This window comes from Diceros bicornis, chromosome 31, assembly GCF_020826845.1.
Source record: "Diceros bicornis minor isolate mBicDic1 chromosome 31, mDicBic1.mat.cur, whole genome shotgun sequence".
Classification (NCBI taxonomy): domain Eukaryota; kingdom Metazoa; phylum Chordata; class Mammalia; order Perissodactyla; family Rhinocerotidae; genus Diceros; species Diceros bicornis.
In genome coordinates, this window is record NC_080770.1 from 14687113 (window position 1) to 14708940 (window position 21828).

Here is a 21828-nt window from a genome sequence, read left to right on the forward strand (position 1 = left end):
TTTCATTAGGATTTACTAATGAGGAAACCAAAGTACAAAGAGGTTAAGTAACACTGTGAAGGTTACATAGCTTGTTAGTGGTGGCATAGGGATAAACACTAACAGCATCTTAATCCCAGAAGATGCACTTGCATATTTTAAGAACCTGTTTGTTAAAATAAATGTATCTTTAGTGACTGAAATTCAGGGTAGTGTAAAAAGTGAAGTGAAAATTTTTGGAAAGAGAACCATGTACTTTCTGCTGGTCTCATCCTTCCTTGGAGAAGGTGAGGACTTCAGTGACAGTGATACCAATAAAGGGCACAGAAAAATGTCTTGGCCTTGGGAATTAGTGTAGAACCTGCTACTCCTGTCTCTTGGTGTCTTCTGTGAAGTGGTTCCCTCAGGACGTTCATGATGCCTCTCCAAACTCCTGTCTTTCCCAGTAAGGCTAGAAATCTAGAGTGATTATACTTTTTCTCCCTCTCCAAGGCAGTTATTTAAGAAGTGGGCAGATTTATCTCACCTGTTACCTTCTAAGATTCAGGTAAAGGTGTGCGGATCTAGTTCTTATTGGTTCAGCATCTTCTCATCCCTGACTGTTTCTTGGTCCTCTCTCTAGGCGAAGGTACCTGCCAAGATGCTCCACTTGCAGGGTCCACAAATGCTGCAGATGCTTAAAAAATCCTTGTGGAAGAGCCTTCCTGAGTCCTTAAAGGTGAGAATAGGACATTCTCAGGGAAACAAAGGGTTGCATCTTCCTGTGATACAGGTGGGAAAGAGAATGAGCTTTTACAGAACACCTATTCTGTGGCAAGAACTCACTCACGCTGCATTTCATTTCGTTCACATCACCTCTTTGTAAGGGAGGTATACTATGCTCATGTCCTAGAAGAGGAAACAGATCTCAGTATTGTGACTTGCCCAATATTTTTAAATGGCAAAAAACTACTCTCTGCAGACTCAAAAATATTTCCTTGTTTACTTCTAAAAAATATTTCATAATAACACTGGAAATTCTCCCAGATATCTCTTAAAAAAGTTGACCTAAGTACATATCAGTTTTTAAACATTCATGCCTGAGGAGAGGTTAACCACCATGTATCATTTTAGAACACACAATGTGTCAAATCCTATTTCATCCAACCCAAAAGATTGCATATTATCCACAGAGGATACTTAGAAATGATTCTATACTATTCATTATTTTATTGCAATAGTAATTGTTGCAAAGGGTCTGGATTTGTGCATATGTTTATTTATTTTTCACGTTTAATATTCAGGGGATTGCTGAAACTAGTAACTGCTTTTTTAAAATCTCCTTTTCTACCTAAAGATAAAAGATGAAGTCACACACAACAGTTTACCACCAATGCCAATGGGGACTTCAGGGCCACGAGCAATGGTAAGGTAGAAGCCTTAGTAGCAATAGCAAACACTTGCTGCCCTTACCTTATCCCAGTCACTGGACTTTATCTATGAAATCATATAAACCTCAAAACTCTCCTATAAGGAGGGTACCACTTTTCTCTCTGTGTTGTAGATGATGAATCTAAGACCAATAAAACTTGAATAACTTGCCCAACTAGTTACTGCTGGGGCCAGGAATATAAACCACCTATCCAATTTCAACTCTCCCAAGCTTACCTGCGTGTTTTGAGCAAAATAGGCCCTCAATAACAAATGCTGGTAAGAATGAGGTGAAACTGGATCACCTATACATTGCTCGTGGGAATGTGAAATGGTACAGCCACTCTGGAAAAACAATTTTTAAGTTTCTTCAAAAACTAAACATGCAACTATCATACAACCAGCAATTACACTCCTGAGCATTTGCCCCAGAAAAATACAGGTTTACATTCACACAAAAATATATATACTACTGTCTGTAACAGCCTTATTCATAATAGCCTCAGACTGGAAACAACCCAGATGTCCTTCAGCTGCTGAATGGCTAAATGAATTGTGGTACATCCATACTATGCAGTACTACTGAGTGATGAAAAAAGAGTGGGCCATTGATACCTGAAACAATATGGATGAAGCTCCAGAGAATTATGCTGAGTGAAAAAAGCCAGTCTCAAAAGGTTACAAGCTGTATGATTCCATTTATATAAAATTCTTAAAATAACAAAATTAAAGAAATGGAGAACAGATTAGTGGTTGCCACTGGTTAAGGAGGAAGTAGAGAGTTGGAAGGTAATGGATGTGTCTATAAAACAGCAACATGAGGGATCCTTATGATGGAAATTTTCTGCATCTTGACTATATCAATGTCAATTCCTGGTTGTAATATTGTACAGGCACAGAGACAGTAGGTCTACCAAGTTCACAGAGTAAGTAGCAGAACCAGGATTTTACTCCAGGCAAGTTAACACTTGAAGCCAAGTACTAACCATTATGCTCATCTACTTGGCACGATACCCTGGATATTGATCAATAAATATCATATATTTCTATTTTTATTATTCATTATTGTTCAGAACATGCACATTTATCCTACCATAGGAGTTAGGTTGATGGCAGTGACATCTTATTGGTTTTGTGGCTAAAAGGGCAGACTCAGGAGCCAGCTTGCCCAGGTCTGTGCCTGCTTCTTCCACCGACAAGCTGCATGCTCGTGCCACATCACTCAACCTTTACATGCTTCAATTTTCTCACACAAAATGGGAATAATGAGAGCTCTGACCTCTTGGGTCAGACTTTATTTTGAAAAGGTTCTATTTTGAACAGGTAGAACTGTACCTTGCATACAGAAATGCTATGCAAATAATAGCTAATATTATATATCAGACCATACATTTACAACGGGGTGAATCATAAATACATCTGTTTCCCTTATTTGAGGCTAATACTTTGAAAGACTTGACATAATTTTTGGGTAAGCTGAATGCATTCACTTTCATTTGTAATCTCAACCATCTGTAACTATCCTTTCATTATGGGGAAGAGGAAGGTAAGTATTCTTTAGGTATATCATATGGTTTTATTTTCATTTACTGGAAGTGGATCAAAGAGACAATTGTCCCTGTTCTTTAATTACTATAGCCTCCACTTACTGGTGGAAAATCATTTACCTGTACTAGAATATAATTAGAAAATATATGTTAAAATCCTAAAACATGGGATAACCTTAGACCCAGAAATCTCTCTTCTAAAAACTTTCCCTAAGCAAATATCAGGCACATATGCAAAGATTTCTGCCAAAATATATTCTTTGAAGAGTCGTTTGTTACATTGAAAAGTTGGAAACACCTGGAGTGTCCATCAAGAAAAGATAAAAAATTTATAGGGCACTTTTACTCATTCCTCTTACTAAATACAGCTAAAACCCCTATACGTTATACACAAAACAAACATATGAAGGCTATGAAAGCTGGAAAGAAGAAGGTAGACCAAGTAAGGACCTTTGGACTCAAGGACCAGTTTAGCAGTGAGTTCCCTGGATTTTCTTTTTGTTTCAAATGTCTCAGACTAGGTGCTGGAGAAAGCCAGACCCCCAAATGTACCAGCCATCACAGACAAAAGAAGCCCCAAGAAAAACCTTCTCTTTAGCCAATAGATCAGGAAAGAGGCAGCCTAGAATGACAGAAAACTTGAGGCAATGACTGTCCAATCCAGCCAACCACCACAGAAAAACTGAAGCTCTATCCCCACCAGCAAAGGCTGAGTAGGGAACCTGGACTTCCATCCCTACCAGAAGTAAGGAAGCACCCCTTCCCCTGTCTACTGAGGTGGTATCAGAAAAGACATAGTGAAGAGTCAGGACTTTCATCACCACTCAACCATAAAGAAGCTGCACACCCTTATTGTGGCATCAGTGGAAACTATGTGGGGAGCAGTAAAAAGGTACCCAGTCCCTCCAAGCCAGGGTATCGGTGGAGGTCTAGCAGGAACTGGAATTCCCACCCCTATAGTAACAGGGAACCTCAATCCGTCTCTGGTGTCAGAGGAGGCTAAATGGGAAACCTGGACTTCTACCCTCAGCTTGCAGTAAAGAGTGTCTCCCATCCTTCATCCCCTGCCAGAGCAGTGTCAGAGAAAGCTAGCCAAAACAGAACATTTACATAAGACCCAGAGTCTTAAAACATACTGTCTAACATGTCCAGGATTCAATAAAAAAAAATCACTTCTCATCTAAGAATGAGGAAAATCTCAAATTAAATGAAAAAAGACAATCAACATGTACAGTGGCATGACACAGATCTTAGAATTAACTAGCAAAGATTTTAAAGCAGCCATCATAAAAATGTTTCCATGAGCAATTACAAAAACACTTGCAACAAATGAAACAATGGAAAGTCTTGGAAAAGAAAGAAAAGATACAAAGAAGAAACAAATCGTAATATTAGTTCCAAAAATATAAAAACAGAAATTAAAAAAAAAACTCAGTGGATAGGCTCAACAGCAGAAGGGAGCAGACAGAGGAAAGAATAAGTGAACTTGAAGACAGAATGATAGAAATTACCCAATCTTAACAACAGACAGAAAATATGCTGGGGGAAGAAAAAGACAACAGAGTCTCAGGGACCTATGGGCCTATATCAAAAAGTCTAACATTGGTGAAATTACAGTCACAGAAGCAGAGAAGACAGAGTGAGACTGAAGACAGAGTGAGACTGAAAAAGTATCTGAAGACATAATGGCTGAAAATTTCCTAAATTTGGCAAAACATATAAGCCTACAGAGTCAAGAAACTGAGTGTAGCCCAAACACAATAAACCCAAAGAAATCCATGCTAGTACATGTCATAATCAAACTCCTGAAAACTAAAGACAAAGAAAAAAATCTTGAAAGGAGCAACAGAGAAACAATACCTTACTTATAAGAGAAAAACAATTTGAGTGACAACAGATTTCACATGAGAAACCATAGGAGGCTAAAAGCAAATAGCACACATATTTCAAGTGCTGAAAAAGAACTGTCAATCTAGAATTCTATTCCTGGCAAAAATATCCTTCAAGAATTAAGGGAAGGGTCTGGCCCAGTGGCATAGTGGTTAAGTTCCCGTGCTCTGCTGCGGTGGCCTGGGGTTGGCAGGTTCAGATCCTGGGCACAGACTGAAGCAACGCTTGTCAAGCCATGGTGTGGCGGTGCCCCATATAAAGCAGAGGAAGATGGGCACAGATGTTAGCCCAGGGCCAATCTTCCTCAGCAAAAAGAGGAGGATTGGCAACTGATGTTAGCTCAAGGCTAATCTTCTTCACACACACACACAAAAGAATGAAGTGAAATTAAGACATTCTCTGATGAAGGAAAACTAAGAGAATTGTTGCCAGCAGACCTACCCTAAAAGAATGGCTACAAGAAGTTCCTTATATAGAAAGGAAACAATAAAAGAAAATATCTGGAATATCAGGAAAATAGAACAATGGAAAGTAAAAAATACAGATAAATTCTAAAGACTTTCCTGCTCCTCTTGAATTTTCTATATTACATTTGACTGTTGCCACAAAAATTATAACACTGTCCAATGTGGTTATCAATGTAGGTAGAAGGAATATTTAAAATTATATAATATATTGAGCCTTATTATAATTGAAGAAAGGTAAAGAGATGTCAATGTTGAGAGAGGTGAGGGTGGGTTTGATTGTAAAGAGGTAGTCCTAGGGAGGTCTTTGTGGTAATTCTGTATCCTTATTGTGGTGGTTACATGAATCTACTTGATAAAATGTAATAGGACAATGCACATACATTGTACCAATGTCAATTTCCTAGTTTTGACACAGCACTATTGTTACTTAAGATTTACCATTGAGAAAAGTTGGATGAGAGTAAATGAGACCTTTTTGTACTATCTTTGCTACTTCACGTAAATAAATAAAAAGTTTAAAAAACGAATGTTGGTCCATCCATATCATAGAATGCTATACAGTCATTAAAACTCATTTTTAATAATTGAAAAAGAAATATAGCTAGAATGTATTTATTCAATGGAGGTAAGACATTTCAAAATCACATGTATCTGAAATTTTTCATTTTGTGAAATTTGTTGTGTGTGTATATGAATAGAAGGAAATCTATTAAAGATATTATTAAATTCTTCAATGGGAGAGTTCATTATTTTTATTCATAAATTTTATTGGTCTGAATATTTTACTATATAAATATTTTTAAGAGAGATATTTATTGGGGCAAAAAAATAGGGTCCAAAAGCTGTTCAGCAGGAATGTTCAAGTATCTTCCAATCATAAAATTATATTATTTCATAGAAATAATCCTTGTCCTGATCAAACAAGGCACTTTGCCATCCTTTCCTAATAAGATGACTCTCTCACTTTCTTGGGATGCTGCAGGTTTATGGGACCGTCTTTCATATGAATCGGGGAAACCCATTCAGGTTAAAGGCGCTGGTGGACAAATGGCCTGATTTTAATACAGTGGTTATCCGCCCTCCAGAGCAGGTAAGGTGCCAGATGTGGAATGAATATGATTCTCTGTTCTTATTTGCTATATGCCTACTATGCACCTAGCAATGTGGTGGGCCATGAGGATACAGAAATGAATCACAGTGATGGTGAACAAGGCCCTGTCCTCAAGAAGCTCACAGCCTAGAGAAGAATATAGATAAGTCCATAGATACAGGCATACCTCATTTTATTATTCTTTGCTTTATTGTGCTTCACAGATACTGTGCTTTTTGCAAATTGAAGGTTTGTCATAACCCTGTGTCAAGCAAGTCTATCGGTACCATTTTTCCAAGAGCATTTCCTCATTTTATGTCTGTGTGTCACATTTTGATAATTCTGGCAATATTTTAAACTTTTTCATTATTATTATATTTGTTATAGTGAACTATGATCAGTGATCTTTGATGTTACTATTGTAATTATTTTGGGGCGCCACCAACCATGCCCATATAAGACAGTGAACTTAATAAATGTTGTGTGTGTGTGTTCTGACTGCGCCACCGACCAGCCATTCCTCTGTCTCTATCTCTCTCCTCAGACCTCCCTGTTACCTGAGACACAACAATATTGAGGTTAGTAATAAAGTTAATAATGCTACAATTCCCTCTAAGTTTCCAAGTGAAAGAAAGACTCACACATCTCTTACTATAAATTAAAAGCTACAAATGATTAAGCTTAGTGAGGAAGGCATGTCAAAGCTGAGACAGGCTGAAAGATAGGCCTCCTGCATCAAACAGCCAAGCTGTGAATGCAAAGGAAAAGTTCTTTAAGAAATTAAAAGTGCTTCTCCAGTGAACACACAAATGATAAGAAAGTGAAATGGCTTTATTGCTGATATGGAGAAAATTTTAGTGGTCTGGATAAAAGATCATGCCAGGGCCGGCCCCGTGGCTTAGCGGTTAAGTGTGCGCGCTCCGCTGCTGGCGGCCCGGGTTCGGATCCCACAGGGCGCACAGCAACGCACCGCTTCTCTGGCCATGCTGAGGCCGCGTCCCACATACAGGAACTAGAAGGATGTGCAACTATGACATACAACTATCCACTGAGGCTTTGGGGGAAAAATAAATAAATAAAATTATAAAAAAATATATATATCATGCCAGCTGCAACATTCCCTTAAGCCAAAGCCTAATTCCCTTAAGCCAAAGCAAGGTCCTAATTCTCTTCAATTCTATGAAGGCTGAGAAAGTCGAGGACACTGCAGAAGAAAAGTTTGAAACCAGCAGAGGTTGGCTCATGAGGTTTGTGTTATCTCCATAACATAAAAGGGCAAATGAAACAGCAACTGCTGATGTAGAAGCTGCAGCAAGTTATCCAGAAGATCTAGCTAAGATAATTAGTGAAGATGACTACACTAAACAACAGATTTTCAATGTAGACAAAACAGCCTTATATGAAAGAGAATGCCATCTAGGACTTTCATAGCTAGAGAGGAGAAGTCAATGCCTGGCTTGAAAGCTTCAAAGGACAGGCTGACTCTCTTGTTAGGGTCCATGCAGCTGGTGACTTTAAGTTAAAGCCAATGCTCAGTTACCGTTCCAAAAATCTTAGGGCCCTTAAGAATTGTGCTAAATCTACTCTGCCTGTGATCTATAAATGGAAAAACAAAGCCTGGATGACAGCACATCTGTTTACAGTATAATTTCCTGAATATTTTAAGCACACTGTTGAGATCTACTGATCAGAAAAAAAGATCCTTTCAAAATATTCCTGCTTATTGCCAATGCACATGCTCATGCAAGAGCTCTGATGGAGATGTACAACAAAATTAATGTTGTTTTCATGCCTGCTAACACAACATCCATCCTGCAGCCTGTGAATCAAGGAGTAATTTTGACTTTCAAGTCTTATTATTTAAGAAATACATTTCATAAGACTTTAGCTGCCATAGATAGTGATTCCTCTGAGGAATCTGGGGAAAGTAAATTGAAAACCTTCTGGAAAGGATTCACTATTCTAGATACTATTAAGAACGTTCATGATTTCTAGGAGGAGGTCAAAATATCAACATTAACAAAAGTTTGGAAGAAGTTGATTCTGATCCTCATGGATGGCTTTAAGAGATTCAAGACTTCAGTGGAGGAAGTAACTGCATATGTGATGGAAATAGCAAGAAAACTAGAAGCAGAACTGGAGCCTGAAGATGTGACTGAATTGCTGCAACTTCATGATAAAACTTTAACAGATGAGGAATTGTTTCTTATGGATGAGCAAAGAAATTGGCTTCTTGAGATGGAATCTACTCCTGGTGAAGATGCTGTGAAGATTGTTGAAATGACAACAAAGGATTTAGAATACTACATAAACTTAGTTGATAAAGCAGCGCCAGGGTTTGAAAGAATTGACTTCAATTTTGAAAGAAGTACTATTGTGAGTAAAATACTATCAAATGGCATGTCATGTTACAGAGAATGTGTTCATGAAAGGAAAAGTCAATCGATATGGCAAACTTCATTGTTGTCTTAAGTAATTGCCACAGCCGCCTTAACTATCAGCAACCACACTCTGATCAGTCAGCAGCCATTAAAATCAAGGCAAGACCCTCCACCAGCACAAAAATTATGACTCACTGAAGACTCAGATGATGGTTAGCATTTTTTAGCAATAAAGTATTTTTAAGTAAGGTGTGTACATTGTTTTTTAGACATAATGCTATTGCACACTTAATAGACTACTATATAGTGTAAACATAACTTTTATATGTACTGGGAAACCAAAAATATTAGTGTCACTCCTTTTATTGCAATATTTGCTTTATTGTGGTGGTCTGGAACTGAACCCAAAATATCTCCAAGGTATGCCTATAAGTTTCAAAATAGTGTAAAATGTGCAGGAACAGAAGAATGAACAAGACAAAGAAGTAGCACAGGTACAAAACTGATTAAAACTGTATGTGGTACACTTTCATACTCATTCATTGTTTTATTTTGTTTTCAAAACAGGCCCCCAAACAGCAATCTGCTGATTCTGAAGGCCAGACACACTTTGGTTTTTCTTACATCCAGTTTGTAGGGATAGAGGCAACCAATGGAAGGTTGTGCTAATTTAAGATTATGTTGATAGCGTAGATACGAGGCTAATCTTTTGTTAAAGATATTAAAGGAGGATTTCCTAAGCTAGACTTCTATATTGTAATAAATCAGAATCTACTTCCATTTTTAACTTTTAACCTAAAGGAAAAAAATATTTCATACTCTTTAAAAATACCAACTTTGAAACCACACCAGCTCTTTCACACTAACAACTTCTCATTATGATACTGTTTTCCCATTGAGATGCTACACGGTATTGTAACCTACTGTCATCAAAACAATAAAATGGGGCAGAAAATAAAACTAAATGTGATAGATTTCAAGGAGAGGATCAGAGATGCTTCCTAGCAGACATTTTACCAAAACTGGATGCTGAAGATAAATAAGATTTCTCACGTGGTAACAGGGCAGGACTGCATTCCAAGCAGGGAAAACAGCAATTGTGAGGCATAAAGTCTGAAACAACAGAGGGAATTAAGGAGCAATATAACATGGTTGGAATTGTTGGTTTAAATTACATATTGTGTAATAATTTTGTTTGCTAATATTTTGTTGAGAACTTTAGCATCTATAATCATCAGGGATATTGGTCTGTAGTTTTCTTTTCTTGTAGTGTCCTTATCTGGCTTTGGTATCAGAGTAAAGCTTGCCTCATAATATGAGTTTGGGAGTGTTTACTTCTCTTCAGTTTTTTGGAAGAGTTTAAGAAGCATTGGCATTAATTGTTCTTTAAATGTTTTTTTGAATTCACCCATGAAACTATTTGGTCCTGGGCTTCCCTGTGTTGGAAAGGTTTTAATTACTGATTCAACTCCTTACTTGTCATTCGTCTGTTCAGATTTTCTATTTGTCCATGATTCAGTCTTGGTAAGTTGTATGTTTCTAAGAATTTATCCATTTCTTTTAAGTTATCCAATTTTTTGGTGTTTAAATGTTCATAGTAGTTGCTTGTGTTCCTTTGTATTTCTGTGGTATCTGTTTTAATTTCTCCTCTTTCATTTCTGATTTTATTTGAATCTTCTCTCTTTTTTTGTTAGTGTAGCTAAAGTCTTGTCAATTTTATTTATCTTTTTTAAAAAATCAGCTTGGTTTCTACTGTTTCTCTGATCTCTCTTTTGTTTATTTCTGCTCTGATCTTTATTTCCTTTCTTCTGCTAACTTTGGGCTTAGTTTGTTCTTTTTCTAGTTCCTTGAAGTGTAAAGTTAGGTTGTGTGTTTGAATTTTTGTCTTTCCTTAAAATAGGCATTTGTCACTATAAACTTCCCTCTTAGAAATGTTTTTACAGCATCCCATAGGTTTTGGCACGTTGTGTTTTCATTTTCATTTGTTTCAATGGTTTTTCTTTTTTGTGTGAGGAACATCAGCACTGTGCTAACATCTGCCAATCCTCTTTGTTTCTTTTTTTTTTTTTTTGCTGAGGAAGACTGGTCCTGGACTAACATCCATGCCCATCTTCCTCTACTTTATATGGGACGCCGCCACAGCATGGCTTGCCAAGCAGTGCATCGGTGCACGCCCGGGATCCGAACCGGCAAACCCCAGGCTGCTGCAGCGGAGCGTGTGTACTTAACCACTTGTGCCACTGGGCCGGCCCCTCAATGTTTTTTGTTTTTTTTTCAATTTCTCTTTTGATTTCTTCTTTGACCCACTAGTTGTTCAGAAATGTGTTAATATCCACATATTTGTGAATTTTCCAGCTTTCTTCCTATTATTGATTTCTAGGTCCATACCATTGTGGTCACAAAAGATACTTGATATGATTTCAATCTTCTTAAATTTTCTAAGACTTGTTTTGTGACATATCATGTGATCTACCTAGGACAATGTATCATGTGTGCTTGAGAAAAATGCATATTCTGCTGCTGTTGAATGGAATGTTCTGTACATGTCTGTTAGGTCCATTTGGTCTAAAGTATGATTCAAGTCCAACAGTTCCGTGTTGATTTTCTGTCTTGATGATCTGTCCATTGTTGAAAGTGGGATACTGAAGTCACCTACTATTATTATGTTGTTTTATATTTTTTCCTTCAGATCTTTTGGTATTCACTTAATATATTTAGGTGCTCCAATGTTCCGTGCATATATATTTAAAAATGTTCTATCTTCTTGATGAATTGACCTCTTTATCATTGTATAATGGCCTTATTTGTTTCTTGTTACCATTTTTGGCTTAAAGTCTATTTTGTCTGATATAAATATACCTACCTCTGCTCTCTTTTGGATTCCATTTGCATGGTATATCTTTCTCATCCATTCACTTTGAGCCTATGTGTTTACTTAAAGCTGAAGTGAGACTCTTGTAGGCATAATATAGTTGGTCTTGTTTTTTTCTTTTTACCTATCCAGTTGTCTTTTGATTGGAGAATTCAATCCATTTACATTTAGAGTAATTATTGATGGGTAAGAACTTACTAATGCCATCTTATTGTTTTCTGCTGTTTTGTAATTCCTTTGTTCCTTTCTTCCTCTCTTGCTGCCTTCTTTTGTGAATTGATGATTTTTTTCTAGTGGATTTTCTGTAGCATGTGGTAGGTGGTGGGTGTCAGCTGTAGAGCCCTAGGCTGGTGTCTTGCATTCATGCAGCTGTGGAGGCCTGAGCTGACTGCTAGTGCAGTTCCCTGGCTCCAGCAGGGGCCAGAGGGTGAGGGAGTGAAGGAGGACTCCAGTATCTGGCATCAGAGAACATGAATACCTGTACAGTGAAAGCTGGTGAAATCTGTAGGGGGTCCACAGCAGCTGTGCTGACCATTGATTTCTTCAGTGGTGAAAGCTGCTGGGTTTGTATGCAGAGCAGGTCACTGGCAACCCTGATTGCCCTCACTGTGTGGCCAATACTGGTAGCCCCTACTTTTCTTCCTTGTTCCTAGCTTTCTCTATACATCTCAGCTTTGCCAGTCTGGGTGGGATGAAACAGAAGTGAGACCTTTGTGTGGTGCCCCCAAAAGGCTGAGGAAGCTGCTTGCTCACCCTGCTCTTCCTTTTCTGGTGAGAGGAAGGCTTTTTAATTGAGGAGTTCCATCTTGGCACCGAGCAATGTCAGCGTGGTGGATGGGATAATGCAGGCAAAATGAAGTTGTCTTCCTTTGCTTTTGTGCAGTTATTCTTAGGGTTTTTTTGTTCTACTGTGTTGCTAAAGTTTCTTAAGTGAATTCCAGAGCACTCCCAGAGCTATTTTTGCTCATGGATAGCTGTGTAATTGCTGATCTTTGTAGGGGATGGAAGCTGGGATCTCCTACTTCCATTTTGGTGACATCATTCTTAAAAATAAAGTTTCATCTCTAGTATCCTTGCTGAATTGGAAGTATACTTTGGTTAATAATTTCCAGATATTGTAGGAAAGAAAGCTTTCTTATTTGCACTGGTCAAAGTAAATTTTTTCTCTTATCTACTCCTTCATCTTCAAAGAAACCCACGTTGGGTTTGATAATTTTGCTAGATATATTTAAATGAGTATGTTTGCTTACTTGTTAATTTGATGAAACTATAGTTTATTTAACAGTGGTAAGATCTCTTTTAAGGAAAGCCTATCTAATTCATAATCCTTTTCTTTGGTTTCATCGTTTATACATGGATATTCTAATCCTGCTACCTGTATCAGTTTTAATAAAGATGTGTTCATATTCACAGCCCAGATTTTCTAAAAATCTTTGTACTAGAGCAGGATTTATTCTTTTAGCCAAAAATTTTGCTTGTCAATTGTCTTTTTACTCCTCTATTCAAGTTTTATGGAGGTATAGAAAAACAATATTAAATAGTTCATTTTTGTTTGATTTGAAGTTTTAAAGCAATAGCTGAGTTAGGAATAGTTTTGTTCAGGATGTTTTTCATTATTTGTTAAATAAAGGAGTCCTTGACTTGACCTCATAATGTAAATAATTCCTAAATAAAGTTAATATACCAAAAGAAAATACTAATATTTTAGTACTTAAAAATGTTGTAGTATAATGGAACACTGAAAATGAGTATGGCAATCACTAAATACAAACATTTTGGTTGATTCTACTTTTCCCAACCCAACAGGAGATGACAGATGACCTTGATCACTACACCAATACTTATCAAATCTACTCCAAGGACCCCAAGAATTGTCAGGAGTTCCTTGGTTTGCCAGAAGTCATCAACTGGAAACAACATTTGCAGATTCAAAGTAAGGAGACCAGGGAGTGTGCTGGCTGCTGGGATCTCCCATGTCTACACCTGTAGGGTCACTTTTCATTTTGAACCGCACCCCTACATCTCATATATCTTTACTCAAAGCCCCAGACACTCAGCCTGGTGTCCATTCTTTGTCTCAACTGCCACCATCTCCATGGTAAATTAGAACATGAAGTCTGCAATGTATGGAGTTTACATAGGGAATCCTAAGTAATATAATATCTTAATAGCTGAGGACTCATGATTTATTTTCCAGGATCTATTAGAGAGCATGAGTGTGGGAGCAGAGCTTCCTCTCTGTCTCATTTCTGTTTTCCCATTCTGTCAAATTTACAATGTGAAATTTAGTGGTTAAGAATATGTTCTCTGAGGGGCCAGACCCATGGCATAGCGGTTATGTGCAGATTCTGTGCTGCTGGCAGCCTGGGTTCGGATCCCAGGCATGCACCAGTGCACCACTTGTCAGGCCATGCTGTGGCAGCATCCCACATAAAGTGGAGGAAGATTGGCACAGATGTTAGCTCAGGGCCAGTCTTCCTCAGCAAAAAGAGGAGGATTGGCATGGATGTTAGCTCAGGGCTGATCTTCCTCACACACACAAAAAAGAAAAGAATATGTTCTCTGAGCCATGCTGTGGCAGCATCACATATAAAGTAGAGGAAGATGGGCACAGATGTTAGCCCAGGGCCAATCTTCCTCGGCAAAAAGAGGAAGATTGGCATCGGAAGTTAGCTCAAGGCAGATCTTCCTAACCAATATAATAATAATAATAATATGTTCTCTGGAGTCAGGCTGCTTAAGATTGTGACCTCGTTGGGCCTTACTAGTTGTATGATCTAGGGCAAGTAACAGCCTCTCTGTGGATCAGTTTCCTTATGCATAAAAATGAAGATTATAATAGTACACAAAGCATAGAACTGTTTAAAGGTTAAACGAGATCTTGAATGAGAAGTGCTTAGCACTATGCCTGGTTTTAGCAGTTAGGTTTTCAAGCTATCCCAAAATAGTGACTTAAAACAACAATCATTTATTAGATCACAATTTTGTGAGTCAGCAATTTGGACTGGACTCTGCTGGGTGATTCTTCTGCTAGTCTCTCCTAGATCCATCCATATGGCTACAGTCAGCTGGGGGTTATTTATGGACTAGTAAGACTGGGTTAGTCACAATCCCAAGTCTGGCTGTTGATGCTAGCTTTGTTTGTGCTAGCTGTTGACTGTGCTGATGGAAGTGAATTGGGCAACATGTAGAAGTCACAAGTTTCTCAAGAGCAGAAAGAGAAGGCAAGCCTCAGTGCACAATCACTTTTCAAGCTTCTTATTGAATCACATTTGCTATTGTTCCATTGGCCAAAACAAGTTTCGTGGGGACAAGCTCATCGGGACAGAAAATCCGGAAAGGGAAGAAGAAATAAACTGGGAGCATTGTAGCAACAATCTACTGCACTAAGTGAATAGAATTGTTCAATAAATTTTGGTTATTATGTTTATACCTCATCTCCTTTGATAGTCATAATTGTACTGTGATGTGTTTAAGAATTGTAGTATTACCCCAAGTTTAAATTTTAAAAATGGGGCAGTGATTTAGCCATTATCATGTAGAAGCTATATCATGATTGAACACTAGCTTTGACAACTCTAAATCCACAAACTTTCCAGCTCCTGGGCAGCTTTTCCTCAGCATTGAAATGAACAGTGATATCTCATATGATTCCTCATTTTTCCCATCTAGGTTCACAGTCTAGCCTGGATGAGGTGATAGAAAATCTTGTAGCTATTAAATTGGGCAAGGTCAAGCGAACACAATGCCTTCTCTATATGGCCTCTGAGACAACAAAGAAATTGGTTCTTTCCCTGTTGGATGCAAAGAACTTAACATCCAATGGTGGCAAACACAAGTCCATGTAAGTTTGATTGAAACTGTTCTGCACTACTCGTATCTCTCACTCCTAAAGAAGCTTGTGTATTGGTTTTCTAGGACCACTGCAAAAAATCACTACAAACTGGAATGGCTTACAAGAACAGAAATTTATTCTCTCACAGTTCTGGAGGCCAGAAGTCCGAAGTCAAGGTGTCAGCAAGCCCATGTTCCCCTCAAAGCTTCTAGGAGAGAATTTTTCCTTGCATCTTCCAGGTTCTAGTGGTGCTAGGCACTCCTTGCTTTGGGACTGCATCACTCTAGTCTCTGATGTTGCCGACCTCCTGTGTGTGTGTCTTTTCCTCTTCTGCCTATTATAAGGACACCTCTCCTTAGATATAAGTCCCACTAGACAATGCAGGATGATTTAACGTGGAGATCCTTAATTTATTTACATCTGCAAAGATTCTTTTTCTAAGTAAGGTCACATTTGACATGAGTAAGTCAGCTCGAACAGATCTTTTGAATGACCGTACCATTCAACTCACTCTACCTCCCAACTTCTCTTTCAGCTTTTGCTCTGGCCTCCCTACAATCTATTTTATGCTGACCTGCCAGAGTAGTCTTCTTTTTATTATTATTATTTTTTTATTAATTTTATTTTTTTTGTTGAGGTAACATTCGTTTATAATATTATATAAATGTCAGGTATACATCATTACATTTCAATTTCTGTGTAGATTACATCATGTTGACCACCCAAAGAATAATTACAATCCATCACTATACACATGTGCCTAATCACCCCTTTCAGTCTCCTCCCTTCCCCCTTCCTCTACGGTAACCACCAATCCAATCCCTGTCTCTATGTGTTTGTTACTGTTTTTATCTTCTACTTATGAGTGAGAACATAAGGTATTTGACTTTCTCCATCTGCCTTATTTTGCTTAGCATAATACCCTCAAAGTCCATCCAGGTTGTCACAAATGGCCAGATTTCATCATTTTTTACGGTTAATTAGTATTTAATTGTGTATATAGACCACACCGTCTTTATCCATTCATCCCTTGATGGGTGCCTAGGTTGCTTCCGAGTCTTGGCTATTGTGAATAATACTGCAATGAACACAGAGATGTGTATATCTTTATGCATTGGTGTTTTCATGTTCTTTGGATAAATACCCAGCGGTGGAATAGCTGGATCACATGGTAGTTCTATTCTTAATTTTTTGAGGAATCTCGATACCGTTTTCCATAGTGGCTGCACCAGTCTGTACTCCCATGAGCAGTGTATGAGAATTCCCTTTTCTCCACATCCTCTCCAACACTTGCTATTTCCTGTCTTGTTTATTATAGTCTTTCTGAGGGGAGTCAGGTGATATCTCATTGTAGTTTTGATTTGCATTTCCCTGTTAATTAGTGATGTTGAATATCTTTTCATTGCCTGTTGGCCATCTGTATATCTTCTTTGGAGAAATGTCTATTCAGATCTTTTGCTCATTTTTTAATTAGATTGTTAGGTTTTTTTCTTGTTGAGATGTATGTGTTCTTTACATATTTTGGATATTAACCCCTTTTCAGATATATGGTTTGAAAATATCTTCTCCCAATTATTATGTTGTCTTTTCATTTTGGTGATGGTTTGTTTTGCTGTGCAGAAGCTTTTTAGTTTGATGTAGTCCCATTTGTTTATTTTTTCTATTGTTTCCCTTGCCTGTTCAGACATGGTACTTGAAAATATGCTGTTAAGACTGATGTTGAAGAGTATACTGTGTATGTTTTCTTCTAGAAGTCTCCTGGTTTCAGGTCTTACATTCAAGTCTTTAACCATTTTGAATTAATTTTTGAGTATGATATAAGATAATGGTCTACTTTCATTCTTTTGCTTGTGGCTGTCCAGTTTTCCCATCACAATTTATTTAAGAGACTTTGCTTTCTCCACTGTATGCTCTTGGCTCCCTTGTTGAAGATTAGCTCTCCTTAGATGTGTGGGTTTATTTCTGGGTTCATGATTCTGTTCCTTTTATCTGTGTGTCTGTTTTTGTGCCAGTACCATGCTGTTTTGGTTACTATAGCTTTGTAGTATATTTTGAAATCAGGGAGTGTGATACCTCAAGCTTTGTTCTTTTTTCTCGGGATTCCTTTAGCTATTCGGAGTCTTTTGCTATTCCATATAAATTTTAGGATTCTTTGTTCCATTTCTGTGAAAAATGTCATTGGAACTTTGATAGGTATTGCATTGAATCTGTAGATTGCTTTAGGAAGTATGGACATTTTAACTATGCTAATTCTTCCAATCCAAGAGCATGGAATATCTTTCCATTTCTTTGTGTCTTCTTCAGTTTCTTTCAACAATGTTTTATAGTTTTCAGTGTACAGGTCTTTCACCTCTTTGGTTAAGTTTATTCCTAGGTATTTTATTCTTTTTGTTGCAATTGTAAATGGGATTGTATTCTTAATTTCGCTTTCTGCTACTTTGTTGTTAGTGTATAGAAATGTAACTGATTTTTGTATGTTGATTTTGTATCCTGCAGCTTTACCATATTCATTTATTATTTCTAAAAGTTTTTGCTGGATTCCTTAGGGTTTTCTATATATAAAATCATGTCATCTGCAAATAGTGACAGTTTCACTTCTTCCTTTCCAATTTGGATCCCTCTTATTTCTTTTTCTTGCCTGATTGCTCTTACTAGTCCTACCAATACTATGTTAAATAAGAGTGGTGACAGTGGGCATCCTCGTCCAGTTCCTGTTCTTAGAGGGACAGCTTTCAGTTTTTCTCCATTGAGAATGATATTAGCTGTGGTTTGTCATACATTGCCTTTATTGTGTTGAGGTACTTTCATTCTATACTCATTTTAATCAGAGGTTTTATCAAAAATGGATGTTGTATCTTGTCAAATGCTTTCTCTGCATCTATTGAGATGATCACATGATTTTTATTCTTTATTTTGTTAATGTGGTGTATCACGTTGATTGACTGCAGGATGTTGAACTATCTCTGCATCCCTGGAATAAATCCTACTTGATCATGGTGTATGATCTTTTTAATGTATTGTTGTATGCGATTTGCTAATATTTTGTTGAGGATTTTTCGTTGATATTCATCAGTGATACTGGCCTGTAATTTTCTTTTTTTGTGTTGTCTTTGTCTGGTCTTGGTATCAGGGTAATGTTGGCTTCATAGAATGAGTTAGGAAGCTTTCCCTCCTCTTCAATTTTTTGGAAGAGTTTGAGAAGGGTAGGTATTAAGTCTTCTTTGACTATTTGGTAGAATTCACCAGGGAAGCCATCTGGTCCTGGACTCTTATTTTTGGGGAGGTTTTTGATTACTGTTTTGATCTCCTTACTGGTGATTGTTCTATTCAAATTCTCTGTGTCTTGTTGATTCAGCTTTGGAAGGTTGTATGATTCTAAGAATGTATCCATTTCTTCTAGATTATCCAATTTGTTGGTATTTAGCTTTTCATAGTATTCTTTTATAATCTTTTGTATTTCTAAGATGTCTGTTGTAATTTCTCCTCTTTAATTTCTGATTTTATTTGAGCCTTCTCTCTTTTTTCCTTTGTGAGTCTAGCTAAAGGTTGGTCAATTTTGTTTACCTTTTCAAAGAACCAACTTTTAGTTTCATTGATTTTTTTAAATTATTTTTTTAGTCTCTATTTCACTTATTTCTGCTCTGATTTTTCAGAAAAAATCTTTTTTTTTTTCCTTTGTGAGGAAGATCAGCCCTGAGCTAACATCCACATCAATCCTCCTCTTTTTTGCTGAGGAAGGCTGGCCCTGGGCTAACATCTGTGTCCATCTTCCTCCATTTTATATGGGGCGCCGCCACAGCATGGTCTGACAAGCAGTGCCTCAGTGCATGCCCGGGATCCGAACCCAGGCTGCCATCAGCGGAGCACGGGCACTTATCCACTTCGCCTCGGGGCTGGCCCCTCGGAATAATCTTTTTAAAAATATAAATTAGACAATGTCCCTTCCGCTTGTAAAAGACTCTAGTACTTCCCATCTCAGCTTGAAATAATTCTGAACTCCTTCATCGCCCTATAAGGGCCAGCATCACCTACTTTTCACACCTTATCTGTCTCTTGCTTATTCCCCCCAACACTGGCCTTCCTCCTGCTACTGATCATCACAAGCTCAAGCACTTTGAATTAGCTTTTCTCTCTATCTAAAATGTCTTCTTTCTCACCCCACCCAATCTTTACACACAAGACTTCTTTTGTTATTCGGGACTGCTCAAATATCACCTCACTAGAGCGTCCTGGCTAAACAACCTGCCTAAAATCACTTTCCAGTTATTTTCCATACATCTTTTATTTTCTTCATAGCATTTAGGATTATTTGAAATTAGCTAACTTAGTTAACTTACTTATTTGCTGTTTAAACTCTCCCCAACAGTATTGCAAACCCCATGAGAGCAGATGCCTTCTCTGTCTTGTTCACTGACAGATCTTTAACAGCTAGAACAGTGCCTGGTATATAGTAAGTGCTTAATAAATGTGTCTTTGGTGAATTTACTTCACGGAACAAAAGATTTCTGATAAAAGAGAGTTTCAACATGTTATATACATCCCCCCATTAATGTCCAGTCTAATACTGAATAGAATTAAAAACAGACAGTGGGGATTTAATCTGGAGATGCCCAGTCTCGTGGCCTGGAAGAGCTTTATTCACATTGTATCACACTACAACCTGAAAAGCACCTCCACTTCTAGAATCACAGTGGATCCACTTGTCTACACTGTGAGATAGGATAGAAGACATTATTCCCATTTTCCTGACAGAAAACAGGTTCTGAGGATGAAATAGCTTGTTTAGGTCATGTGGATGGTTAAGGACATAACTGAGGGTTATTAATCTAGATCTTCTAATTCCGCATTGTGGGCTCTTTCCAGGACACCTCTCGAAGCCCCTTTACACCATTGCAGAAGCCTTCAGACTTCAGTGTTCTGTAACTCAGGTGTCGCCTGCACTCCACTTCACTGCCTCTCTCTGGACTTCAGCTTTCCCACTTGTTCAACTGGTGGCCAGGGACTCTACGACACCAGCATTCTAAGATCTCATAATTCTAACTTCAGGATTTAGGGCTTGCTAGCATGTGATTTGGGGCACTGATTTATTTCCTATGAAACTTTTTCCTTCTATGTAAAAGGAGGATAAGAACATCTGCCGTATCTAGCTTGGAGGGTTTTGGCCAAGGCCAAATGAAACAATTGTCATTAATTTCTGTGGAGTGCTTACTATCTGCCAAGTACTGGTTCTAAGCACCTACATTCATTGGCTCATTTAAGCATCACGATGATTCTATAAAGGAGATATGATTCTCATTCCTATTTATTTGATGAGGAAATAGAGGAAGTGAGAGATGAAGTAATCAGCCCCAAATCACACAAATAGTCAGATTATAAGCCCAGACATCCTGGCCGCAGAGCACATACCCTTAAATATGCTCCTATTTGCCTCTCAGGACAATTGGGGGGAAAACAAATATAATACTTCACAGTATGTGTGATATTATGCACTGTTCTTTCCCCTTGTTTCCAACAGCAACCAAGAGACATTTAAACTCTCATCCCTGGATGTCACCCATGCTGCCTTGGTAAATAAATTTTGGTATTTTGGTGGCAACGAGAGGAGCCAGAGATTCATTGAGCGCTGTATCCATGTCTTTCCCACATCCTGTCTACTGGGTCCTGAGGGGACCCCTGTGTCCTGGTGCCTGATGGACCAGACAGGAGAGGTTCGGATGGCAGGCACCATGCCTGAGCACCGGACCCAAGGTCTCGTTTCCCAGGTCGTCTGTGCCCAGATCCAGGCTATGGACAAACTCGGCTTCCCCATATATTGCCATGTGGATAGAGCCAACCACATAATGCAAAGAGTGAACTTCACCCTGCAGATTGTCTCCGTGCCCTGTGATTGGAACCAGTGGAACTGCGTGCCTCTGTGAAGCATCCCTGAACATAAGACAGTGTTGAATAGAATAGACATTTGGTTGGAGGAGCAGATGGGTGGATGGAGAGAAAGAATAAATTATAATCAGTGGTAATGGCGTGGTCTCTGGCTCTGGGGAAGCAGTGATTGGTAATGAACAGGACAGCCTCAGTCTCTATTCTCAAATACCTCACAGACTTCCTTTCGTTTCCTCAGTATGAAGTAGGCCAAGCATTCCTGGAGTCCAGCTGGCACAGCTCCCACATTTCTAGGATCCTTGTCACACTTTCAATCATCAGTTGTATGCTTTCCTGTGTTGTTCTTCCTGAAACTCTTAGTTCATTGACCCTTGCCAATTTACTACGAGGAGGTAATATTTTGTGGGTTCTGTGATGTTTTTCCCTCTCGCTTTTTTTTTTTTTTGGCTGGAGAGTGGCCTGCCTTCTGAGCAGGTC

At 38.2% G+C, this 21828-nt stretch overlaps 1 protein-coding gene across 1 annotated transcript; it reads left to right on the forward strand.

The window, feature by feature from the left end:
- Positions 1 to 619: 619 nt before the first annotated feature.
- On the forward strand, positions 620 to 21389 carry LOC131395555 (glycine N-acyltransferase-like). The gene is made up of 5 exons (XM_058527415.1): positions 620 to 697; positions 6276 to 6383; positions 13443 to 13569; positions 15309 to 15480; positions 20987 to 21389. The coding sequence occupies exons 1-5, from the start codon at positions 620 to 622 to the stop codon at positions 21387 to 21389; spliced, it is 888 nt and encodes a 295-aa protein (XP_058383398.1).
- Positions 21390 to 21828: the final 439 nt, after the last annotated feature.

Excerpts from the sequence above, each read along its gene's own strand:
- LOC131395555 (XM_058527415.1), top strand. The coding sequence starts at position 620 with ATGCTCCACTTGCAGGGTCCACAAATGCTGCAGATGCTTAAAAAATCC. Across the intron at positions 698-6,275 it reads GCCTTCCTGAGTCCTTAAAG|GTTTATGGGACCGTCTTTCA; the intron begins GTGAGAATAGGA and ends GGGATGCTGCAG. Across the intron at positions 15,481-20,986 it reads GGTGGCAAACACAAGTCCAT|CAACCAAGAGACATTTAAAC; the intron begins GTAAGTTTGATT and ends TGTTTCCAACAG.